The 17,138-nt window shown below is 49.1% G+C and overlaps 6 protein-coding genes across 6 annotated transcripts; 4 read left to right on the top strand and 2 right to left on the bottom strand.

The window, feature by feature from the left end:
* Positions 1-255: 255 nt before the first annotated feature.
* Positions 256-2,653, bottom strand: N7520_008744 (uncharacterized protein; the record flags this gene model as incomplete). Its single annotated transcript, XM_057142678.1, has 3 exons — positions 256-347; positions 398-2,080; positions 2,128-2,653. 3 exons carry the CDS (start codon positions 2,651-2,653, stop codon positions 256-258), a joined length of 2,301 nt encoding a protein of 766 aa, XP_056991966.1.
* Positions 2,654-4,368: 1,715 nt separating this feature from the next.
* On the top strand, positions 4,369-6,811 carry N7520_008743 (putative C6 transcription factor (Leu3); the record flags this gene model as incomplete). The annotated part of the gene is made up of 5 exons (XM_057142677.1): positions 4,369-4,557; positions 4,673-5,118; positions 5,173-5,610; positions 5,660-5,928; positions 5,976-6,811. 5 exons carry the CDS (start codon positions 4,369-4,371, stop codon positions 6,809-6,811), a joined length of 2,178 nt encoding a protein of 725 aa, XP_056991965.1.
* Positions 6,812-7,552: 741 nt separating this feature from the next.
* N7520_008742 (cytochrome P450) lies at positions 7,553-9,685 on the top strand (the record flags this gene model as incomplete). Its single annotated transcript, XM_057142676.1, has 9 exons — positions 7,553-7,690; positions 7,741-8,158; positions 8,205-8,382; positions 8,432-8,600; positions 8,665-8,781; positions 8,838-9,012; positions 9,059-9,103; positions 9,162-9,354; positions 9,508-9,685. The coding sequence occupies 9 exons, from the start codon at positions 7,553-7,555 to the stop codon at positions 9,683-9,685; spliced, it is 1,611 nt and encodes a 536-aa protein (XP_056991964.1).
* A 426-nt stretch (positions 9,686-10,111) lies between these two features.
* Positions 10,112-10,576, top strand: N7520_008741 (uncharacterized protein; the record flags this gene model as incomplete). The annotated part of the gene is made up of 1 exon (XM_057142675.1): positions 10,112-10,576. One exon carries the CDS (start codon positions 10,112-10,114, stop codon positions 10,574-10,576), a length of 465 nt encoding a protein of 154 aa, XP_056991963.1.
* A 443-nt stretch (positions 10,577-11,019) lies between these two features.
* N7520_008740 (uncharacterized protein) lies at positions 11,020-13,575 on the bottom strand (the record flags this gene model as incomplete). The annotated part of the gene is made up of 1 exon (XM_057142674.1): positions 11,020-13,575. The coding sequence occupies one exon, from the start codon at positions 13,573-13,575 to the stop codon at positions 11,020-11,022; it is 2,556 nt and encodes an 851-aa protein (XP_056991962.1).
* Positions 13,576-14,951: 1,376 nt separating this feature from the next.
* N7520_008739 (serine/threonine-protein kinase) lies at positions 14,952-17,087 on the top strand (the record flags this gene model as incomplete). Its single annotated transcript, XM_057142673.1, has 3 exons — positions 14,952-15,380; positions 15,604-15,848; positions 15,908-17,087. The coding sequence occupies 3 exons, from the start codon at positions 14,952-14,954 to the stop codon at positions 17,085-17,087; spliced, it is 1,854 nt and encodes a 617-aa protein (XP_056991961.1).
* Positions 17,088-17,138: the final 51 nt, after the last annotated feature.

Raw genomic sequence — 17,138 nt, 5'->3', positions numbered from 1 at the left:
TGTGGCCATCTGCTGTCCATTCGCCCATTCAAAGTCATTCGGGTATGATTCAATCTACATATCGTATTTATAGATTTCTCAACACTGGTTTAAATATTATGGAAGATTAATTCATGTTGAGTTTCAAAACCATATGGTATAACGCAATCTATTGCAATAAAACAAAGCAGGCTAATCAGGTCGTGAAAGCTGTACAGCAACAAGGAGATCCTCGGGGTCAATATGTCATAATAATCATTATCAAGGTGCTTTAAATCAGCCACCACCACCACCTCCTCCACAGCCTCCTCCTCCCCCTCCTCCGCAACCACCCCCGCCGCCTCCACAGCCGCCGCCACCAATACCACCTGAGCGAATATTAGCATTATCACATCAAAAGGGGCTTCATAAGACATACCACAAGCAGCACCGCCCCCAGCACAACCTCCTCCATTACCAATACCACCGCAAGCTCCAGCGGCAACCCCACCACCACAAGTTCCCGAGCAACAATTCCCCGTAGCACCTGCCGCAGTACTCATACAGCTAGGATTGCAAGCATAGGAATTCGAACTGATCCCAGGATCACACATGTAAGGCCCATAGTAGGGTAAGATCATGGGATAACCATAATAATAAGCCGGATAGTACATACCCCCATACCCATCGGCAGTAGTTCTCGAGTCCGAACGCGGACGACCGTGCTTCTCAGCTCTCCGAGCAGCCTTCTCATAGTTCCGCATTAACCGCATTCGCTGCAGATATCCAACGCGGGCTTCACGATCGCCCTGAATGGGACGGACGGCATTATGCGCTGAGATATGTGGGTTTTTATCCGGGTCGGAGGAGATATCCGCTCTGTTATGTAGGGAGTCCGCTGTATCGCGGGCGCGGGACGAAGAGCCAATATTGAAGATGCGGCTGTAGAGATCTGGGGCTCGGGTTGCTTCGCAGTACCAGCATGTGCATTCGCTGTAGATACCGCCATCTGTCTCGCGGCGGTACATTTTACTAGTCCACTCGAAGGCCTCGGAGAGTTTGTTTTCATCGACTTTGTCGTCGTGGTCGATGAAGCGGCGGACCGCTCCGACTGAGAGGCTGGTTGTGTATTTGTAGTATCTGTTTGGTTGGAGTTGGTGCGTGTGCCAGGCTAGATCGACGTCTAGAGTTGGAACTGCCATGTGCCTTGGGTTGCGTAGCATAATCCCCAGGAACACGTTGTATTTCTTGATGAGACGGCGGGCTGTGTCCATGACGGTTGGTGAGTGGAGCCAGTCGATGTTGTCCATCTTTTGAACAAATGTGCCTTGGCGGATTACGGCGCCGACGAGGTCGAGTGCGAATGGGCTGAAGTTCTCCCAGTATCGAGACATCATCCGTCGGAAATGAACCTTCTCGCCTGGTTGGACGGTGGTCCCATGGCGAAGTTTTGTTGCTGCCAAGGCCTTTGGGTCGCGGAGCTTGAGTTCCATTTGGGTGCGAAGGTCGTCGACATTTTTGCACCAGTTTGTTCTGGCATCGGTGTAAGCTGCCAGGTCATTTCCGCAGGTCCTCATTAGCTTGCTGGGGAACATCATACTCTGGTGAGTATGATATGGTCGTTTCACTGGGGCGCTTTCTGGAATTCCATTTAGGTTTAACAGGGTCCCTGGCATGGGCCGATCGTGCTCAATCAACTCAAGCAAATCGTTTCGGAACTTAGCAACTTTGAGTCGGCCGTGATCGATTATGAGGAGACAGTGCTTGCAGGTGGTCGCAAAACTCTTGTCAGCAAAGCCGGTATAATCAGCGAATGCATCTTCGAGGGATGACGATATTTCACCACTGGTCCACGGCACTGGCGATATCTTTTTGCAGGAAGGGCATTCGATATCTTTGGATGGGGGGTCATGCAGGGCATCCCATTTGATCTTGATCTGTTTCTCGAACTTCTGTTGGCCAGCCTCACCTGGGGCGTACTCCAGAGTCCGGTCATTGATGCATTGGTTAACAGCTTCAAATGGGAACCCTGTTCTCCATGTACTCATCCTACCATAGCGAATACAATCCTCCAAAAAATTCCTTGGATTAAGCATATGAGAATGCCAGACCATCAAAATATCTAGATCTATATTAGATTGTGATCTGGGCTTCACGTTCATTACTCACCGATCGGAGGCAAATTATCCGTATCCCACAAGATCTTCATCTCACAGTCTGTAATGTGTTCATAGTTCGCGCTCTCTTGATCGGTCATTGTCGCATGTGGCCGAGACATAGGCAAGGCAGCAAACCACCACTTCTCATACCGATCGACTGCACGGGCCACATAAACGGCCCAGCGTTTCTCACGAATGCGGGCCTTGGCTTGGTCCACATCATCAGGAAATTTATTTGCCTGAGAATCACTGAGACCAAATAGACCGTCTTGGTTCGAAATGTAGTCACGTAGATCTGCTAAAACAGCGAGGAATTTGAGGTGCGCAACGCACTGGTCACCAGTGACTGTTTGACCGGTGACTGTTTGCACGATAGAATCCATATTATTAGTCTTTGTGTCGCAAAGGTTGAGCTTTGGCAACTCGAGCAGTACTTGCTGCTCGTCATTATGGTATGAAGGGGGTCGCTGATCGGTCTTATCAAGATCCGAGTCTATAGGTGTCTTTTGAGACATGTCGTCCTTAGAAATAGTCATCGTTATCAATGAACGGGAGGTGGAGTTGTAAGCTTGAGAGTGGGGTTTAACAAGTTGAGGGGGATGTTCATCTTTATATCTGATGGAGGGTTTTCCGGATCCCCCAATCAAGGACGTCAGCAGGACGATCAAATGAAGGTGCCATGGAACGCCCAAGTAAGCCTTGCGGCCAAGGCAGGTTTGACCGATTAGGATATTGCATCCTCAGTCGGACGCTTGGAACCGTGAAATGTGGAGAAATACGGGGTACGGAGATGACGGGGCACAATAAACTCTTCTGATTGATTCGATTCAAAGCACTGCCTTGCGGCTCAGCGCCCGATCGGCATGACCTCATTGTGATGGTCATACAATGAACTGTACTTTATTCCAACATTATTATAATGGCAATTTTTCTCATTATCAACCCCTTTATTACTTAGATACACTGCGGGCTTTTGGACACAGGTTAGAAACCTCTAGCCACGGACTTTTCTTTACCCTCATATTCCGCTATATGAAAATGGAGAGCCCTTTGACTATTCAATTAATTTGGTGGCAAAGAAGGTAGAATACGGGATAGGAGACCAAGTAAGAGACGGGGTAGGATACCAAGTAGGAGACATAGTGTCCATAACACCTAAGTAGCCGCGGCGCGAAAAGCGCGGCGGAAAGCCTCTAGCATCTAGGTACTCGATAGTCTAATTGGCTTGGATTTTCCAAGTTTGCACACGGTATCGAGTTCGCATCCAAGGTTTTATACATCATTATATTTGATAAAAGTAAAAGGTTATTCACGAAATACAGTTACAATTTAATTACATAGGTCTTTTCAGTATCGAGCTCTTTCCTTGATCAACCTAACTACGAGCTAAAACATGACGAAGTTCAAGGTTACTCCCTACGGATATTTGTACATACCAGTTAATTTGAGGGTATCTTCACTTATATGTGCACATATATGGTCAGGGTTTAACCAGATCAATATTACATGTAAAAAATCTAATGATTTTCGTGTCCTTCGGTTCCTTTACAATTGAATGCAGCTTTGTCGTGGTCAATTGAGAAATCCCTCTGACGTGATAGAGTACCGTTGGCTCCCTATAGGTTTGTACATGGACAGATAATAAATGATGTACATTCTCCAAAATTTTTTTACCGTGGAAAAGCGAGGACCGGCTAAGACTTTCCATGCATACTTCATGGGGACATAGATCTAGCCCACGGTCAAAACGTTTATCCACCTGGTATGTTGTGCCATTGCCGATCACCGTGGGAAGCACGCGACCACCTGGGCAGTGATGAAAGTCATATCTCTGCTTGATACTATGATCATGCCTTTTGAACTATTATTCAATAGTTTTTCAGTTTGAAAAAAAGTCCATCCCAAATTGTCCAATTGGCTGTGCTTAGCTCAGCGATTTTCCACCAGTCACCTGACCACCCCCGCGCTGAGTCATTCACCGGCGCATTTGAATTGTCTGCATCACACAGCTTGTGCGGAGATTGTCACTGAATTGGTCTGGAGAAAAGGTCATTGCTGCAATTTGACCGGCTTACTGGAATATCACCCATCTGGTTTGCATTTAACCTTCTCAAACTTTTCCATCCAGTCCTGATTCTCCACAAACGTCATCAGGCTGGCTTCTCGAGCAAGCGCATTCAGAGGGTCACCGACCCAAGCTTTCAACTTGAGTGTGGGAGCTGATAATGCTCCAGCGGTCATAAATCCCGTAATGGCGGGTGTCAATCATGCGCCGCTCCCTTTGTCCGCGGCCGATGGCTTGCAGGGTCGCAAACGGAATGTCACCATTGCGGGGATTGACAGCTCCCCGGGGAGTATTGAGGATGCGGAGGATAACGACCGAGATGATAAGAGACGACAGCCAGTAAAACGGGCTTGTAATGAATGTCGACAGCAGAAGGTAGGGGAGCACCTATTTCTTATTAATACGACATCGAAGCTGTGGCGACACTAACAGCGCCGAGCAAATCATTTTGGGAAAATGCAGTCGGCTAACCAGTCATATAATTATGTAGCTTCGATGCGATGTCAGCCAAGATCCCTGGGTCGATTGTTCCCGATGTCGTCGACTAAAACTCAGTTGCAAAATCGAAACCACTTTCAAGCGAGTTGGGAAGCGCAGTCGCAATGCCGAGATGGAACGAGAGATCATCGAATTGAGGAAACAAATTGCCGGCGTCAATTCTGGCCCTGTCATGCACCAGCAACAACCAATTCAGGTGGGCCAATTAACACCGAAACAGGAATCTAGTCAGGTCAGCCCTGCGGGTGTCTATCAGACCCAGACCCCATCAGCCATATCAACAGACCAATACATGGGCTCGCAGGAAGCAGTCGCATCGCTGCTGGATCTTCGCTCGGGCTACGATGGCTCCAGCTTTATGAGAAATGGGAACCAGCAGTTCAAACGCATCGAGGATGTCATGGTCATCCCGGAGAAAGTGACGGAGCTCTTTAATCTGTAAGGCCCCAACATGATTCGCCATGTTTCTCAAATATTCTTACACTGGAATAGGTTCTTCACGTACTACCATCCGTTTCTCCCGTTCTTGGATCGGCAACAACCGCCTGACGAATATTACAATAACTCGCCTTTACTATTCTGGACGATGATCAGCGTTGGTGCCAGACGCTATCAGGGTGATTCAAGTCTGTTGACTTCTCTGTCAGGGCCAGTCACGCGTCTCGTGTGGAGTACCTTGGCGGATATACCACAAAGCTACCATGTTGTTAAAGCGCTTTGCCTACTTTGTTCATGGCCATTTCCCACCAGCAGCACATCGACAGATCCAACCTTCATGCTCTGCGGAATGATGGTCCAGGTAGCCATGCAGCTTGGTCTCCATCGACCATCTCATAGCCAGGATTTCAGCAAGTTCCGTGTGGAGCTTATTGAGGAGGAATTGAAAGACAAAGTGCGGACCTGGGCTATTTGTAACATTGTGGCACAACGGTACGGAACTTCTCCCTTCACTCTAGACCTAATTTCTGACTTTCTGCAGAGTTTCCACTGGTTATGGTCAACCTCCTTCTACACTTTATGACTGGACTTTGTCATCGAGTGATTCGTTAGATCCCAACTTTAAATTGTCCGGTGATATGAAGTCGAGATTAGAGGTTGAGAAATTCTGCGACAGAATCACTCGAGCTCTTTACACCAATCGACGAGACCCTGTTGGGTTGACTAGTGACCAAGAGCGAAATACGATGATCTCATTTCTTTCGCGTGATTTTGACGAGCTGGATGAACAATTCAAACCGCAAAATGATTGTAAGATTGCACCATCGGTGTCGTTCTCTCATACTAATTTATTACAGGCATTACCAATCTGTATCTCCGCGCTGCAAACCTCCATCTGCATCTGTCGGCCTTCTTTGACGATCCTGCTACAAAGGACTATCGTGAACGTCTGCTCTCCTTATACGTTGCCACCACTTCTTTCCTCGAGACCGCCATGAACCTCGAGACGGACGTCGGTCCCGTCCTCTCATATACTCCTAACTACGTTTACCAGATGATGGTTGCAGCAGGCTGTACCCTTCTTAAAATGAGTAAGAGTTTTTTTGCTGCTCACATCGACATGGAATATACCAAAAGTTTGTTCAACCGGACTATCTGGGCCATCCGCAGCGTATCCGCTTCGAGCAACGACCTTCCTGAACGTCTAGCAGAAGTGCTTGCTCAGATGTGGCGGCTTGGAGCTCAGCGATCCGCAGCGAGCAATCCCGACGTTGATGACTCTCTACGACTGAAAGTTCGGTGCCGTATGAGCATGTCTCTCCTCTTCGATTCAGTATGGAGATGGCGGGAGGATGCGCGGACCAGGGGACGAAACATTGAAGCCTACCTCAAGAACCCGACCAACCCGGATTCTGCGGCCGATTCATCAGTTGCGTCATCCGTAGGCCTTCCCCGCACTTCATCATCCACACCTGGTCTTGCTGGAGGGGATCCGAGTCTCGCGCCAGCGCCAATCCTCTCCCAAGCCGACATCGGGGTTCAACCAAACAATGGCGTCGGTGGACTCCCAAGTGGCTTCATGGAACCGAACTACGAAGTCTTCGATCCTTTGAACTGGCTTCTTGACGGTCTAGTGGACCTACCATATTCATATTCGACCATGGGAGGGATGGAAACGCCGGGAATTGCATGATACGAAGTCCCGCGCGCTAACATCCTCTCCTTTATTTCCGATTCTCTATGCGGGCGTATTTTGTGGGCTACTTGTACCATTATACCACACGGATCCAGTCGCCGATAACTGGAGTACCTGTTCTGTTTTTTCATTGTCTAGTCTGTCCGGCCTCTGGCCTCTTTCACGAGTCCCTGTACGAAATTTACCCTTACCTATTCTGATGTGTCATGGAGTCGTGAGCAAATATATGAGCCTTTTTATCCCTGGCGTTCCCCTCATCACTCGCTCATGCATATAAGCCGGCCTCACAGCACTGGTTTAGTCCCATTATTAAGATATATTAACGCCACTACCGTAATATCTCCTCCTGATTTGGGAACTTACTGCATTGCATGCCTAGAGGTATCTGGGAGACGATATCACAATTACATTCATACAGTGCTTTTACTGGCATTGGCTATATAGATGGTCCCATTTTTATTTGATCGCTAGGTTGACAGTAGTTCGGTCCAGACTATTACAGGGGGAACCCTATGCGTAACATCCTAGACTCTCATATTCTTATAGTACAGATGTCCCTTGCTGCGGCTCTCGCCGTTCCTAGATACATTCCTGGTAGTCTTGCCTTACTAGGTAACAGTCGAGTGCCAACGTAGGAATACTTCCACGCGACCTTCGGATTCTCTTCTATAAAACGATCTCTCACTTACGCTGAACAATATTGCAAATCATCCTCTTTACTTCCTCTCGGTTCCAAAGATGATCCTCTCACTCGCCTACTGGCCCATCGGGCAATCTGACCTCCACCACCTCGGAGCCATCATCATTGTAGCAGGAACAGCAATTATCCTGATCACTGCCTTCGCACTAGTAATAACATCCCGCCGATGGGCCAATGTAAGTCCCTTTCAGCTCATCTCATTACCCCCGATAACTCATACTCCCAGACCGGCGTCCCTTTCGTCACGGGAAAAGGCCCCTTGTCAATCCTCTACCAGCACTACCGCTTCATAATCGACGGACCAGGCCTAATCAAAGAAGGCTGCATCCGTTTCTCAGACGGGCTTTTCGAAATTCCTCGTACCTTTCGTCCTGGTCAGGTAATACTTTGCAAACCCGAATTAATCGAGGAATTGAAAAATGCCTGCCGTACGGAAGCATCTCCGGAGCCGTGGATCGATCAATTACTCCAGATCTCGCATGTGATGCCTGGCTATTTCCCCAAGGGTGGTGGTTGGCCTGCTATTGCGAAGACTACGCCTGGTGTTATTCGGGGAACCCTTTATAAGCAGTTGGATAGGTATGTGCCCTCTATGAATGCGGCTGTTATTTCTCAATTGGGGATGTTGGAATTTACGGATGGTGGTAAGTTTATTCAATATTTTGTGTGAATTGTTATTGATGGCCCTAGAATGCTCGCTTTCTTGCTTCGACTTTGCATATTCTGTTGTTGCTCGCAGTGGGAGTTTTTCGTTGGTTGGAGAACAACTCGCTGGAAATGAGGAATATTTGAAGGCTGTGAAGGAGCATATCCTTGGGATGATCATGACTACTCGCTTGCAATTTCTGATTCCGGATGCTTTGAAGGGGTGAGATGGGGTTCAAACTAGTGCTTACGGCATGCTAATATCAAAACAGGTACTTTGGTGGGTTTTTTAGTCGGCTTGCTGTTATGTGCACGAAGTGGAATATGCATGCCTCGCGCAAGATTCTGCTGAAGCACTTTGATGCAAGGGCAGCAGAGTACAAGATTGATATGTCGAGAAATTCAACGGATAGGGAGAATCAAGAACCCTCTGAGAAGCCGGTATGCTCTCCTGTTCAGCTGCTTCAAAGCCAGTCTGAGCCCATACTAATCCTAGCGCATGCAGGTTGAGATTTTCCATTGGCTCTACGAGATCTCTATTCTTCGTCAAAGATGGACTTATTCCGAGGTGATTGGAGAGATGCTGCTCCTCCAATTCGCATTCATCTATACAACAGCCTACGTAAGTGTGATCAATGTATACATTGTTGAAATACTCGCATACTAATCTCTTTCCAGGGTCTATATGGAGCATTAGCTGAACTCGCTCAGCACCCAGAATACATCCCTGCGCTCCGCGAAGAAGTCGAAACTACCGTCTCGGAGATGGGAAGCAACGTCGTCGCCTGTGATAAAATGGTCTTGATGGACAGCTTTCTCAAGGAGTGCCAGCGAATCCACCCCCCTGCAGCAGGTATATATGTCACCACCCGTCTACCATCCAGCTAACAATACTGCAGTGTCCGCTCATCGGGTTTGCGTTACAGAGGTTCATCTCTCAAACGGTAAGTCTATTGTATACCATACCTCGCATTTCCTACCTAATACCGACGCTCCGGGTAGGTGTCGTGCTCAAACCCGGAACGCACATCGGAGTCCCGAGTGGCTGGATTCAGCGTTCTAGTAAGACATACATGAATCCGGAAGTCTTCGATGGGTTTCGATTTGCGAAACGTGCAACAGCGGGTGCATCGGGGACCAAGCTCGTAGACGTGAGTCCTGATTATCTGGTCTTTGGGATGGGCGTGCATGCCTGGTACGTTGATACCCCACTCTTTCCCTCTTTCCTTTCTTGGATAGTGTGATATTTCGTTGCGGGTATTCCCGGTCTATCAGGTTTCTTAGCGTGTTATTCCCTGTCGTGTTTTCATCCCAACTGCTTGCACGTCGGCTGACTTGTGCATTGTAGTCCTGGCCGGTGGATGGCAAGTGTGCTGATGAAATTAGCGCTTGCGCATCTAGTGTTGCATTTTGATATCCTTCCTGATGGAATTCACGGGCCGTTGACAGGATCGTTGTCATTTGAGGAGTTTTATGTGCCCAATTTTGGGCTGAAGTTGCGGTTGCGGCGCAGAAGTACAAAGTAGGAAGGGAATGAAAGTCCACTATCTACATCGTGAATCCTTGAAATTATGTATCGTTATGTACCAATATATACATGATGTTCTGAGATAATCACAAGCCCGTGGACTATTGTAGCCATACAGTGTTGGCGGAGTAAGTCCCGAGTCCAGGCAAACTACCTTAGGTTCGGGGCCGAAGATTAGTTCGTCAACAACTCTTCACCTCCCAAGTCCACACAATAATACAGTCAGAGCATAAATCAGTCTAACAGTCAATGGACCACTTTAATCCTACATCCCCTTAACTATCGAACAACTTAAGTCGTTCTATGGTAAACTGGTGAGATGCTCTATACTGTCAACATACAGAACCTCTGAGGTCATAGAGTGGATCCGGGGAGATAAGATCATCCCTCCAAGACGTCAAACCCTCTCCCAACTCCCGCCAAAATGACTACGCGCCCTCTTCTCATCCCACACAAGCGCCCGCTACTGAGTTCAAATAGCCAAAATGATAAAGAGAATCCCAAAAAGACAAAATCGGTCCCCAAAGTCCTCAATCCAAGCGCAGTCGCAGCGGATACACGCATGAAGAAACCCTTCCCCTGCGCCCTTGATAAATACACAGAGGCGCAGGAACCCGAAGAAAACCAACCAGAACCTATAAAAGTATCCTTCGCAACACCCCCACAGCCCTTCCTCGATCCACCGGTCTGGCAAGCAATGCTAAAACGGGCTCGAGAGGCAACGAATACAAATGCTCCTGGGAATGGGAATGAACAATCCGGACCATCAGAGACGGCGGATCAGCGCAGACAAAGACAAGACAGGGAAGCGGAGTATGGATCTATGGCTATTCGAGGACGGTCGAATATTAGTGGACGAGGGAAGCGGAGAGAGGCAAGGAGATATTGAAGTGGACTACATGAATTCAATGGTCTTGATGGCAATCATGTACAACATCGATCAGCATTGGCGTTCGCATTGGCATCAGCATCAGAATCAGCATCACGTGTGGAATATACACAGAATACGAGATCCTGGAACAGTTCAAGTAACACAGAAAAAGATGTATTCAATCCCAGGCTAAATGAATGCGCGCATCCAATGTAACGCAAAGAACTTAAGGTACATTGTTGCCTCCAGGCGCAACTGGCATAAGTCATCGAGTCATCTTGTCGTAAGTATCATGGATCTCGTATCAAGCAAACGCCGAATAATATCAAAATAAATCCAGATTCAAGACCAAAACAAAAGCTTTCGTCACGCAAGGTACATGTCATTAATGTCGTTTGTCTCTGTCATTGTCGTTTGAACTTGTCCAGTCATAAAGCGTTGATCATCATGCATAAAGGGCATCAGCGTGTAATTCCATGGGTAGCACTAGAAACCACGTGGACAGGGGCGCCAATGCTCTGTTTGAGGTTCTCCCTACGCGCAACTCGTTTCCTCTCATCACGTCGTTGGCGCATACGTCGGAGACGATTGCGCACATTTCGCAGGTTCATTGAGCGGAACCGGATTCCCCATCTGGAAAGCGCTTGGTAGCGATTCTGGTATAGGGGTGTTCCGGCGCGAAACATTCCTCGATCCACCAGGCTGGCGTTGCTGGCATTGTATTGTGTCGCAGAAGGCATGCCGTTGAATAAGCGTCTCATTTCTGGGCTACGGCGAGCCAGGGATGGTGGGCCTTCGATAACAACTCGGTACTGAGGGAGGCCCAGGGAGTTGTTGATAAAGGGAGCCTCGGGGCTGGCGAGGTTGCGTGCGGTCGAGTTGCCTTTCTTTGGAGATCCAGATATGTCGTCCCAGAATCCACGTGGACGCCACATGGGATGAAGACGACTGTCCATTTCCAGTCCTGCTTTGCGGTTCTTTGCTGATTTGATGGAAAGAGAGCGCACTAGCGTGTTGAAGGAGTTTGATCGAGGGCGTGCAACCCAAGGGCGGCGCACCGAGCCTTGTCGACCCATCTCGCCAGAATCTACATTTCCCTGGTTCTGGGTAGGAAGTGGAGGAAGAGGCTTGGAAATGGGCGGTTTGGAGATGGGAGGCTTGGGTGGTGGACGGGGATTCTTCAATGGAGAATCCACATCCAACATCGCAGGTTTGATGGGGTTATCTGGAGTCTGAGGGTTTACCATATCGTGTCTGATATCATGGAATACCGGTAGGTTGCGAGTCTCCTGGCCTGGCAGTCGCTGGTCAACCAGAAGTAAAGAACGGTTATTGTGTGCAAAAAGGCTAACCGCAGTGGCTTCCCGAATCTCTATGGGCCCCGGAGAAGAAGACGGAATTGACCACTGAGTATATGGCAGGGAAGGAGGTCGCAGGGTTGAAGTGTCTTCCTCGGCGCTGACCAACACCTTTGGTAAACTGGGCTGTAAAAGACCTAGATTCTGATGACCATTAGGGCCCAAGATATTGTGTCGGGGCGGTGAAACCGGCTGCTGGTCCCGGCGCTTTTGCATCTCCAAATCCATCGCCAGGGTGTGACTGCGCAAGCTTTCGGAGGTGAGGGATGCAGCACGGGAATTGTTTCGACTCGTCGGTGCAGAGAGCGAGGAACTGCGAGGCGGAATGATCGGCCGACCAAAGGGGCGGCCCCTCGATTCCAACTCTCGGGATTGTGCAGAAACTGAATCAGACATAGTTCGCTTTTTCTGGCGGGTGTTCACTGAACCCGAGCCCTCTGATACCGGTGGACGTCGACTAGACCGTTGAGAACCGTATTTGGAAGATATCTGACTGTTGGGTCCCGATCGGAGTGACGATCGTCTCTCTGGTATCACGACAACAGGAATGATGTCGGTCGACGCACGGGGTACGTTGGAAATGGTCTTGGTTGAAAAAGACACATCGGAAGAGATGCTCCGGCGATTTTCTTCCGAGATACGAGCAGCCTTGTGGACTAAGCGACGCTGGGAGTCAGGATTGGATGCAGTGGAAGCGTGCTCGGACCTCGTGATGGGGGAACTAATCGATCGGAGAGAACTACGCTTTTCGGTGTGTCGCAAGAGTCGTTGAGCTCGCTTGGGAGAGTCGATGATCATCGCCTCTACGGTTGACGTGGAGGACAGGGCTGATAACCGAAGAGACTCTGGGTCGCCTGGCTGCGAAGCATAGGATGGCCAGCCAATCTCTTCGCGGAAACGTTCCATCGATGGAGTTGGGGTGATTTCATGTGTTTCATGGGTATTGCGTACTCGGTCACGTAGGTTCATTTCACGCGCCAAAGAAGCGTCCAGACGGAGCACGTCCAGTGTGTCGTTATCGCCCGGTGAAACGTTCATTTGCGAGGGCTTACATTTTCCCTTAAAAGGTGTCGGCGATCCATCGGTCTGGTGGGTCCATTCCCCGTCGAATGATTCGAACCCTGTTTCATATTCTGTCTCACTGTGCGGCTGAGAGGCGGATGGAATATCTTCGGTATAGGTGAATTTCGTACGAACTCCATTCGGCGCATTTTGTCGCGAAGTAACTCTGCGGCTCCTTTGCGATTGAACGGGTGTTTCCATGTCCCCATCTGAGGAGATATCCTCACAGGCAGTCTGAAAGGATTCGGCTCGTGATGAAGAGGAAGGATGGATAAATTGGCTGAGCAGCGGACGCTTGGAGAGCGTTTGAGGAGGTGTCACGTCAGGCGTCGGAGGCTTGGAGGGCCGGCGAGGTGTCACCATTCCCGTCGGAATCTCGGGGCGCGCGTTAGGCTTTTGGGGTATGTGGTCGTCCATGGCTTCATCATGAATCGCACCGGGCGGTGTCAATGGAGGAGCCGGCGCGGCCGTACCAGTTGCCTCCGGAGAGGCCGGTTGGGTGTCCTTGAGAACCTTGATACCCCTCCGCGGAAGTGCTTTGTGGGACTTGAAAAGCGGTCGCTCTGAATCCACCGGGCTCACCTCCAGGCCCGGCATATCGTAAATTCAGAACTCAAAAGAAAAGATTCGATGAATGGTCACTGTGGTCTTATGATGACTTGGATGAATGGATGTGAATACAATCAGAATAACAGGGGGGTCATGATAAAGAAAAAGACAAGGCCTGGATAGATCAGAAAGGCTAGGGATAGATGGGTCGCATATCGGGATCAACCCGTCAAGGGAGATCAAGACGATAAGGATGCAGGATGTGCCTGAGCACCTGACAAGGAGGTTGGGAGAAGTCAAAAGGAACAAATAGAACAAAAAGAACAAAATCACGTTGGAGTTACAGATCGACAAGTGGATTTCCTCCACTTTTGACAGAAACAGAGAAAAAGAAGCAGATGACTCTGATTGGATTAATTCTATACTATACTTAGAACATGTACTAGTTGCGGAGTACGGAGTTTCTGTTTAGTAGTGTTTATAGTAGGCGCTTAAATAGGCAGATTTATGGAGCAGTTGACTCTACGGAGTGGACTCGATGCACATTAAGACGTTTTATTACTTGCGCATAAACTGTTGAAACAGTTTCATCTCCTTGCATCCCGGAATGTTTGCTTAGCAATCATAGTAAGCCACACATTCCACATCTCAGGTTGAGACTCCACGAATCACACAACGCCACTAACAACTAGTTTCAATACACGCATTCGGGTATGTGGCGACGATGACGATATTACAGCTCCACCTGGACATAGCTTGATTGATTATAAGGGCTTGATTGATTATAAGGAATCAGCTGTGTGACCCCGGATTCAATTGTAGTCTAGCCTTAGGTTCATGTTCAAGGTAGGTGATAGGTAAGATATGAAGGTTATATCGTCATAGCAATTGGATCATAGCGCTGTGAACTGGTGAGCTACTAGTGACGTTTATCCGCGGGGTAACATAGAACAACTCAATAACTCTTGGAACTTTTGAAGTCAAGGACAATCAATTCATTAACAAGGAAAAAGACCTACTTTAATCTAACAGTGGAGAAGTGGCGGGACATGACGCCAGAACCATAAGGGGGTTTGTATGTAGACGATGACATCGACCGTAGATCCCACGTCGTCATAGGCTTTTTTTCCAACTTTCTTCCCCCTAACCAATCTGACCTTTTTCTACCATTACCCCCTTATTCATTTTGAGAAGCTTTTGTTTTTCTTTCTTTCTCTTGAATCATCCGGAGGTGTGTTTCAAATCACAAAAAATTACTACGTTGGGCATATTTCTTAAAAATCATCGCAAACCCAACCTGTTCTTCTCGAACACCCCCCACCCTCCTCAACCCCTCCATTTTCTTCATCTCGGTCGCGATCAGCCACAACGACCACTAGCCTTATTCTGGATCGTTATTGCTTGACTCGGTCCATTTGCCTATCATGAGCACCATTCAAAACATCAAGAACTTTATCCGTCACGGGAAACAAGCTCGTCTGGTGACCCCCCACTCGGAACCAACCACTGACGTGTCCACCATTCACGCCGAACAGCAACCACACCAAGGCCAATTCTCCCCTGCACTTGGTTCTTTAGATCCTGATCTCAGGGGAAATGGTCCTGCTGGATCCCAGAAAAAGTCAGAATCTGAAGTCCGTCGTGAACGCTCCTTGGAGATCGAACGGTTGGTACAAGAGGAAAACGTAAGCCGGTCGAAGATGCCAAACTACCCAGGTCTGGAACGATGGATTCTCGTGGAGAAGATGGGCGATGGAGCCTTCAGCAATGTCTTTCGCGCCAAGGATACTACAACAGAATACGGAGAGGTGGCGATCAAGGTGGTGCGGAAATTTGAAATGAACAGCAATCAGGTAGGTGATCAATTGTGGTCTTGGTTTCCTTCGTCTCGTCTTTACTGCCTTTGCTTTTCTGGATGAGGAAGGAAAGAACATCACCAATATCTTCTTCGTAGTCAAATCTTCATCCCAGCGTCAAAAGTCCCCCGAGGGCTGCAGAGGTGCGCGGATCGGAATTGTTATCTGTTCTACCATCGCATCTGTTCGTTCATGTCATTGACTTCTATCTCTCTTACAGCGTGCGAATATCCTCAAGGAAGTCCAGATTATGCGCAACCTCGATCACCCCAACATCACCAAGTTGATCGATTTCTCCGAATCCCGACAATATTACTACATCATCCTGGAGCTCTGCCCCGGAGGCGAGCTCTTCCACCAAATCGTGCGATTGACCTATTTCAGCGAGGATCTTAGCCGACACGTAATTACCCAAGTCGCCGAAGCCATTGAATACCTTCACGAGACATCTGGCGTTGTTCATCGGTTAGTTCCCAACCCCTCCCCCCCCACCTTTTTTGGTCGCGCTAACGAGTGATCTACAGTGACATCAAACCAGAGAACTTGCTTTTCTATCCGACCCCATTCGTCCCCAGCAAAGGCCAGAAGCCCCAGCAACCCGGTGACGAAGAAAAGGAGGATGAAGGAGAATTTATTCCAGGAGTTGGGTCAGGTGGCATTGGTAAGATCAAGCTTGCCGACTTTGGTTTGTCCAAGGTGATCTGGGACAGCCAGACCATGACACCTTGTGGAACGGTTGGTTACACTGCGCCAGAAATTGTGAAGGATGAGCGGTACTCGAAGAGTGTCGATATGTGGGCTATGGGCTGTGTTCTCTACACCTTGCTGTGTGGTTTCCCTCCTTTCTATGACGAGAGCATCCAGGTTCTCACCGAGAAGGTTGCAAGAGGCCAATACACTTTCCTATCGCCCTGGTGGGATGATATTTCCAAGTCGGCGCAAGATCTGATCTCACACTTGTTGACCGTGGACCCTGAGAAGCGTTATACTATCAAGGAATTCCTCGCACACCCATGGATCCGCCAAACCGACGAAGAAACAACTGCCGCCGCCGACGCTCCCCCTCTGGCGACTCCAATGGGCCCTGTCCGCGCCAATGTCGATCATCTCGGTCCCATGGGCGCCGACCAAGCACCTTACCAGCCCGCCAGCTCCAGACTACTGGATATCCCTTCCGTTGCTTCAGAGCGTCGCATGGACTTCCGCTCCCCCGGTGCATTCAACTTGCGTGAGGTCTTTGATGTTGGATATGCTGTCCACCGCCAGGAGGAGGAAACCAAGCGCCGCCGGAATGTCCGCCAGGCTGCCCGCAACAACCCCACCGCTGGATTCCAGTCCGCTCTGGGTTCGCTGAACGAAGGTTACGACGAAGAGATTGATTACCGTCAACAAGACACAACTGGTCCTCCACCCTCTAAGATCGTCAAGGCTACCGCCCAGTCTGGTGATATGGCAGGCATGGAAGCCAAACTCCGATCTACAAACCTGGGCCAGAGTAGTGCGGCTCAAGCCCGACAGGCCCACCGCCAGCCCCGGCAACAACCCCAAGCCCAAGGTTACGGCCAACACGATGCAAAGGTCGCCGCCGCTGCCAAGTCTGCTATCGGCCGTAATTCCCATCAGCCGTTCGAGCTTAGCTTGAACGGTGCCACATTGCTAGAGAAACGTGGTCGTCGCAACCAGCCGCCAGTGATCGAAGCATAAGAACTGAGAAAACGAAATGTTCTGATGTTTTAGCGTCCCTGTCTGGTTTCG

The sequence above is a fragment of the Penicillium odoratum genome, assembly GCF_028828045.1.
Source record: "Penicillium odoratum strain IBT 22623 chromosome Unknown utg000006l_segment0_segment0, whole genome shotgun sequence".
NCBI classification, from domain to species: Eukaryota; Fungi; Ascomycota; class Eurotiomycetes; order Eurotiales; family Aspergillaceae; genus Penicillium; species Penicillium odoratum.
This window is presented reverse-complemented; position numbering and strand designations above follow the sequence as displayed.